Raw genomic sequence first — 8,958 nt, 5'->3', positions numbered from 1 at the left:
CCAACAAATAAAAGTGCAGAACCAGATGGACTCAGAGTTGAATTCTACCAAATATTTAAAGAAGCATCAACACCTAATCTTCTCAAACTATTACCAAAAAGTTGAAGAGCAAGGAACACTTCTGAACTCATTCTATGAGGCCACCATCACCCTGTTACCAAAACCAAACAAAGACATCACAAAAAAGAGAAAATTATAGGCCAGTATCAATGATGAACATGGATGTAAAAATCCTCAACAAAATATTAGCAAACTGAAGTCAACAATACCTTGAAAGAATCATATACCATGATCAAGTGGGATATATCTCAGGGAATCACGAATGGTTCAATATTTGCAAATCAAACTATGTGACAAATCACATTAACAAACTGAAGAATAAAAATTATATGATCTTTTCAGTAGATGCAGAAAAAGCTCTTGACAAAATTCAACATAGATTTGTGATTAAAAGTTCTGAACAAAGTAGGTATAGAGGGGACATACCTCAACATAATAAAGGTCTTATATGACAAATCCAAGCCAACATCATATTCAATAATGAAAAACTGAAAACCTTTCTTCCTGAACAAGACAAGTATGCCCACTCTCACCACTTTTATACAGTAAAGTATTGGAAGTCCTAGCCACAGAAATCAGACACACACAAAAAAGTTTTTAAAGAATCCAAGCTGGAAAAAAATAAGAAAAATTGTCACTCTTTGCAAATGACAAGATACTATACATAGAAAATCCTAAAGATGCCACAAAAGAAAACTACTAGAACTTATCAGTGAATTTGTTAATATTGCAAGACACAAAATTAATATACAGAAATCAGTTGCATTTCTATACACTAAAAACAAACTGTCAGAAAGAGAAATTAATAAAACAATCCCATTTACAGTTGTATCAAAAAGAATAAAATACCTAAGAATAAATCTAACTAAGGAGGAAAAAGACCCATATTCAGAAAACTATGACACTGAGAATAGAAATTGAAGATGACACAGATGGAAAAATATATAATGCTTATGGGTTGGAAGAACTGATATTGTTAAATGACAATGGTACTCAGTCAGTCTGCAGATTCAATGTAATTTCTATCAAAATACCAATGACATTTTTCACAGAACTAGAACAAATAATTCTAAAATTTGTATGGAAATACAAAAGACCCAGAATAGCCAAAATAACTTTGAGAAAAAAGAACAAAGCTGGAGGTATCAGGCTCCCTGATTTTAAACCATACTACAAAGCTACAGTAATTCAAAACAGTATGGTACTGGCAGAAAACAGACACAAAGGTCAATGGAACAGAATAAAGAGCCCAGAATTAAGCCCACAGTCATATGGTCTATTAATCTACAAAAAAGAAGAATGAAAATACAATGTGGAAAAGATAAATGGTGTTGGGTAAACTGGACAGAAGAATCAAATTGGACTAATTTTTTACACCATATGAAAAGTAAAATCAAAATGGATTAAAGACTTAAATATAAGACCTGTAATTGTAAAACTTTTAGAAGACTTAACTAATATGCTTTTTGTCATTGGTTTTAGCAATATGTTTTTGGACATGTGTCCTTAGGCAAGGGAAACAAAAGCAAAAATAAACAAATGGGACTACATCAAACTAAAAAGTTTTGCACAACAAAGGAAACTATCAACAAAATAAAAAAGCTCTCTACTGAATGGGAGAAGATATTTGCAAACCATTTATCCAAAAAGGGTTAATATCCAAAATATACAAAGAACACTTACAATTCAACATCAACAAAACAAAAACACAATTTAAAATCTGGGAGAGGACCTAGGTAGACACTTTTAAAGAAGACATACATATGGCCACCAGGCAAAGGAAAAGATGCTAATCACCAGGGAAATGCAAATAAAAATCACAGTGAGATATCACCTCACACCTGTCAGAATGGCTATTATCTAAATATCAACAAATAACAAGTGCTTCCAAGAATGTGGAGAAAATGGAACCCTAAATCACTGTTGGAGAGAATGTAAATTGGTGCAGCCATTATGGAAAACAGTATGAAAATTCCTCAAAAAATTAAAAATAGAACTATCAAATGACCCAGAAATTCCACTCCTGGATGTTTATCTGAAGAAAACAAAAACACTAATAAGAAAAGATTCATGCACCTCTATGTTCACTGCAGTTTTATTACAATAGCCAAAATATGGAAGCAACCTCAGTGCCCATCAATGAATGAATGGATAAAGAAGATATGGCATATGCATACAATGGAATATTACTCAGCCATAAAAAAGAATGAAATCTGCCATTTGGGACAACATGGATGGACCTAGAAGGTATCATGCTATATGAAATGTCAGAGAGAGAAAGACAGATACTGTATGATTTCACTTTTATGTGGAAGCTAAAAAGCAAAACAAATGACTGAATATAACAAAACAAAACCAGCATTATATATACTGTGAACAAACAGGTGGTTGCCAGAGAGGAGTTTGTTGGGGGGAGGAGAAATACTTGAAGGAGATTAAGATGCACAAACTTCTAGTTACAGAATAAATGAATTATGATTATGAAATGTACAGTGTGGGTGGGCAATATTGTCAATAATTATGTAATATCTTTGTATGATGACATATGGTAACTATGCTTATCATGGTGATTATTTTGAAATGTATAGCAATATCAAATCACTACTGGGTATGACAGGAGCTAACATAGTGTTGTAGGTCAAATATACCTCAAAAGTGAACAAACACAGTAAAAGAGATCAGATTTGTGGTTTTACCAGAGAGGAGTGGGGAAAGCAGGAATTAGACGGATGTAGTCAAAAGGTACAAACTAATAGTTATAAAGTAAATAAGTACTGGGAATGTAATGTACAACATGAAAAATATAATTAGCACTGCTGTATGTTATATATGAAAGTTGTTAGGAGAGTAAACCCTAAGAGTTCTCATCACAAGAAAAAAAAATTTTTCTGTTTCTTTAACTTTGTATTTATATGAGATGTTCACTAAACTTATTGTGGTAATTATTTCATGGTGTAAGTCCAACCACTATACTGTTCACCTTAAACTTATACAGTGCTGTATGTCAATTATATGTCAATAACACTGGAAGAAATAAAAACTATCTTAGTGTAGCTTTATTATTTATTGTAGTGCTAAGTTTGACTAGGAGTTAACAGGTCTGGACTCTACTTTCAGTGCCAACACTGTCTTACTGCTCCCACTAGCAAAGCACTCTATCTTACTCTGGACTCAATTTTACCCTCCATAAATTTGTCAGAGAAGAGCATATTTAGACTTTGCATGGAGTTACATTATGTGGATAAATGAGATAAGTTAATTGAAAGAATTTTGAAATGTTAGAATGAGACTCATTTACCTATATCCCAAGTTAATATAATCACTGTGTAATATTTTTAAAGGAATGGTCAATTGGAAGTTTTTAAAAAGGAAAAACCACAATGAGATATCACCTCTCACCTGTCATAGTGGCTATTATCCAAATGTCAACAAATAACAAGTGCTTGCAAGAATGTGGAGAAGGGCTTCCCTGGTGGTGCAGTGGTTGAGAGTCCGCCTGCCGATGCAAGGGACACGGGTTCGTGCCCCGGTCCGGGAAGATCCCACATGCCGTGGAGTGGCTGGACCCGTGAGCCATGGCCGCTGAGCCTGCGTGTCCGGAGCCTGTGCTCCACAACGGGAGAAGTCACAGCAGTGAGAGGCCTGCATACCGAAAAAAAACCAAAACAAAACAAACAAAAAAAAAAGAATGTGGAGAAAACGGAACCCTCAGTCACTGTTGGTGGGAATGTAAATTGGTACAACCACTGTGGAGAACAGTATGGAGGGTCCTTAAACCACTAAAACTAGAACTACCATATAATCCAACAGTCCCACTCCTGGGCGTATATCTGGAGAAAACCTTAGTTCAAAAAGATACATGCACCCCAATGTTCATTGAAGCACTATTTACAATAGTCAAGACATGGAAGCAACCTAATGTCCATCAACAGAGGAATGGATAAAGAAGATGTGGTACATATATAAAATAGAATATCCATAAAAAAAGAATGAAATAATACCATTTGCAGCAACATGGATGGACCTAGAGATTATCATACTAAGTGAAGTCAGTCAGAGAAAGAAACATCATATGATATCACTTATATGTGGACTCTAAAAATATGATACAAATGAACTTATCTACAAAACAGAAACAGACTCACAGACTTCTAAAACAAACTTCTGGTTACCAAAGGAGAAAGATGGGGCACGGGGATAAATTAGGAGTTTGAGATTAACATATATACACTACTATACATAAAATAGATAATCAGCGAGGACCTACTGTATAGCACAAGGAACTACTCAATATTCTATAATAACCAGTATGGGGAAAAGAATCTGAAAAAGAATGGATATATGTATATGTACAACTGAACTACTTTGCTGTATACCTGAAACTAACACAACATTGTAAATCAACTATACCCCAATATAAAATAAAAATTAAATTAAATAAATAAACTGAGCAAGTAAGAATAAAATCTTTTATGACGCAAAATACTACAACAGTCATTCATAAGGGTAAATATAGATTGCTCACATTATAAGAATTCTTAGTACTACCAACTTATTTTCAGATAATATTTTTATCCATTAAGAACTTTTGACAAGGAATGATTCTTTTTTTCTCTTTAGTGTAAAGATGATTATCATTGCTTGTGCAATGATCTTACATTTTTCAAACATTGTTTATTCTTGCACTCACTGACTTTTTGACTTTGCCTTTTCTCTGTCATAATGGTTCCTTTCACCCCCAACCCATCTCTTATCCTGAATAACTTGGACTTGCTATTAACATTTACCTGTCTTAGGAAAATGAATGGTTTTTAGGGAAAAAGTGATAAGTTTGGCTCCACTGTGCCTTCCAAATAAAGTCTAAACGTTTAGTTTTGGACTTCAAAAGTTTGTCTTAACCTACTGCTTCAGCCTTAACTCTCACTCTTACCTCATTCTATAATGGTATCCAATAGTTGGAAACATGTTGATCCTGATCATAATTTCCTTGTATCTAAACCTTTGATTATGTTGTTCTCCATATTCACTTGTTGAAATTCTGCCCATCTTTAAGTACCATCTCATCCATGAAGGTTTAGTGGTCGTCCCACTGTAAACTTTTTCCCTCTCTGGACTTCAACATCTTTTTGGATTCACCTTTCTTATGGCATCTAGCCTATTGTTTTATATTACTTTTATATTACTGTGGCTTTTGTTTGCTTATTCAGTTTTTATTTTCTTTTTCTTTTATTCTCTGTGTCTATCTCTTTTGAAAAAACTTTAAGCTTGTTGTGTTCTACTTATTATATTCACAACAGAATCTAGGAGATTTTTCTAGGGCAATAAGAAGCAGCCCATAAAAGTTGTTGAATTAAATTGAATTGCTGGACCACTTTTTTAGATACGACTATCAAACTGAACATTTCATGGAACTGGACAAGCATAAATCTCCAGTATTAGTGTACTAGAAAATTGTCTTTAACTATGACTGGAAGTGAAGAGTCAAGCTGTTTGACAAATAAATGACAAACAAATACTTTCTAAATGTGAGTTTAGAAACTATGACTGGATGGGAAGAGTCAAGCTGTTTGACAAATGACAAACAAATATTTTCTAAATGTGAGTTTAGAAAATATGTATTGTTAGAAATCAGTAACCAGATATCACAGAAACATGGAATTATGACTGTTGTTCTACAAAGCTAAAAACTTGATTTATGTGTATGACACAGGATTTAAATCTTATTGAGAGTCTACAAAACATTAAAGGAGTGCTCCAGAATTAGGCAGATTTTTAAAACAGAAAGAGTAAATCCTGCATGTTTGAATAAAAACTTGTTTTATGCAGTTCCTTTAGCCTTTTGTTTAGGAAAAAAAATCAACTTTGAACAAATATTTTCCAGTAGCACCAAGAACAACTTTGCTTTTTTAAAATTATTATTATAGCGTGAAGGTATTTTCTCCTGAGAAATAATATTTCCTAGTATTTGGAATGTAATGAAGGCCACATCTCTACAAAGAATGAAGGCATTTAATATGAGCTCAGTCATTGATAGGCTTCCTGAGTCTTTAAAATTTGTGTCCATTTTTTTCTCATCTCACCTGCCCATATGATTCACATTATATATTTTCTTCTTAGATTATTAAAACGAGAAGAAAGTTTCACATTCATTCCTCGGTCCCGTGAAGAGCTTCCAGACAACTTTCCAAAGGAAATCTCTGGGGTCTGCTACTTCCTGGAGGTAAGAACTGGTCCTAAGCAGCCAAAGCCTTCTCTTTCTTCATCGAGAATAAAAAAAGTTTCCTACAACATTGGCACAATGTTCCTCCGGGAGACAAGCCTCTGAGACCTGCTACAGATCAAAGACTCCTCCAAAAAGCACAAGCCCAGAACATGGATCATGACAGGAGAATGGAAAGATTGTTTATCTTTCACTGCTCTGTGGAGAAAAAGCAGTGGAATTTCTGTTATGTCAGGCAATAATCCTAGAAAAAGGAGGGTGATGACTGTCAATAAAAAACTGGAGGGCAAAGGGGAAATAAGATGTATTCATTCTTATGAGTGTTTTTGGTCATATATATATTATGTATAATATATATATGTATTCTAATTAATTACAAGTGTGAGGCCCCTTTCAAAACTAACCAATAAATAGATTCCATGTTTTCTTGTTTGTCACACATACAGCTATCTTTCTCTATATATTTGTATCACTTTTGAGATCCAGTTTTGATTAAATATTCCTACATTTAGTGAGTGGGTATGAAAGGAATATTTTCTAATTTTGTTTTTCTGAACAGACATTTCATACATATATCATGGCAGTGTGGTAAACTTCCCAACAGGAAAAACTGTAACTTGGCAAAATATTTTAGGGATATTACCTATTTTTATACATATCTCTTCTAGATAATTTCACACAGCATTATTAGATTTTCACAATCTGCTACTGTATAGTTGGTATATTATGTAATTCCAACATATTAATTGAATATAGTTTCACTTATTTAGAGAGATAAGTGCTTAGATTGAAAATACACATAACCTAGGATTTCAGATGCTGAGAAAGCATAGTATATCTGCTTAGTAAATATAGCTTTTAGATTTGATTAATGTAGCATAGAATCCAGAGGAAATGGCATCTCCTAATAGCAAATGTATGTATCTGTAACCAAGATTAACGAAAGGTCTTTTTGCTATCTTCTAAGAAATATCAGTGAAAATAAAATGATTTGCTACATTGCACCCTTTCAACTTAGCACTTCTAAATATAGGTAGTTTTTACAATGTGCTAAATTCTAATAAACAACATCCTACTAAATGACATGTAAGTCCACCCCCCTGCCCCTGTCACCTTCTTCAACGGATGCTTCCTAAGGACTAACTGCCCCTCATGGGAGCAAATCACTAGATACTTGCATTAGTGAGAAAAAGGTGTAGGATATTTTGCCAAGAACGTTGTTTATTCTTTCATAATAAAAACAAGGGAAAAAACTGTACTTTATGGATTTGAGATTTTTTTTTAATGTTCTTCTGCAGTTTATTTGATGTGGCTTTTAAATTCAGTGAATCACCTTCATTAACACTGAAGTATGTCTAACCTTCAGACCTAGTAATCACCAAAGTTACAGATAGGCTTCCATTGCTTGTTCTGCTAAATGAAAACCTGTTCCCATTAAGTAACAGTGCATGAAAATATTATTACAGACTCACCCTGAAATTAGGAGCACAGTGTGTCCAGGGTTTCTTATTTTGGATCAGATATAGAATCTAAGTTTCTCTTGAGGTTAATGAGTTGGAAACATTTGTTTCCTTGAAACCTTGTGGTGGCCATTTTCTTACTCCGATAGGTACACTCATTGGTAGCTTATGTCTACTGAATACAATATACTTTTTCTGGTTAGGGATTTTGGCTGCATTAGAATTTGGTTATGAAATAACTCAGTTAAGTAACAGATTAACTAGTGTCCAATGTAGTCTGTGAGGATTAATTAGTGTTTTTAAGTTCTCTAAGTATACAGCTAGAAAATATTTTTAGATTGCAGATTATTTGTTATAATCGTGATCATTTTTATAATTGTTAAACTCTTTCTCTCTCTGGGGCTTAAGAGGACACTAATGCAACACTTTGCATGTGGAAACGGGACCTAGACCTGAACCCTTGCCTGTCCCTCCCTTCCTTGGGTCTAGGTTTCTGTTTTTAACCACATGTGGGCAAGAAGGCCAGGGTGTTTATAGGAGGCTGTGGAGGCTGAGGACAAGGTTCTCATGGGAATAATTACCCACAAAAGAATTTCTTTAGGGGGCTGAGAGATTAACTCACTTCTTTCACAGGGAATAGAGGGTAGACTTACAGTCAGTGTGGAAAGAACAGGCTCTGGGAGTACTTCAATCCTCCTGCTGAGAATAGGAAATACCTCAGCTATGCTGATGGGCTTCTTATAGCACAGGAGCATGGGGAGAGAACCAAACTCACTGAAGTCATTTATGCTTATTCTGCACAGTAAGTTAAGCTTATTGTGATATAGTAAATTATGTGTTTTAATCGTAAACAATGTGTTTTTTAACCATAAGGCTGAAAGGGACTTCCAGGAATCATCCAATCTAATTCTCTACTTTTTGTAAAGATTTGTCTAAGCAACTATTCTAAACATATGGTTATTCTCTCCATACTTAAAAATACCTGTGGGAAGCATATTTTAAAAGCATCCTTGACAATCCACTTCATTATCTAGTACTTGATGATAGGGTTTGGGATAAGAATTGTATATACATTCAATTTGTCAGAAAAATAAGCTCTTTCTTAGTTTATATGATTTTACTTGGAGAAGAGTAGCTATTTACATTGTCACAAATGTCACAATGAATATGCCAGAGATCTATTAAATATCACAAACAGGATGTAAACTACATTTTTCA

General features: G+C 34.0%; 1 protein-coding gene across 1 annotated transcript in view; it reads left to right on the top strand.

The window, feature by feature from the left end:
* Nucleotides 1–6,385, top strand: part of GUCY1A2 (guanylate cyclase 1 soluble subunit alpha 2) — a gene marked incomplete at both ends in the record, with an annotated part of 429,067 nt that extends 422,682 nt beyond the window's left edge. Inside the window, one exon of the mRNA XM_082659927.1 lies at nt 6,178–6,385. Coding sequence (XP_082516053.1) covers nt 6,178–6,385 — 208 coding nt within the window. The remainder of the gene's footprint in view (nt 1–6,177) is intronic.
* Nucleotides 6,386–8,958: the final 2,573 nt, after the last annotated feature.

This window comes from Grampus griseus (assembly GCF_964374135.1).
Source record: "Grampus griseus genome assembly, chromosome: 8".
Classification (NCBI taxonomy): Eukaryota; Metazoa; Chordata; class Mammalia; order Artiodactyla; family Delphinidae; genus Grampus; species Grampus griseus.
This window is presented reverse-complemented; position numbering and strand designations above follow the sequence as displayed.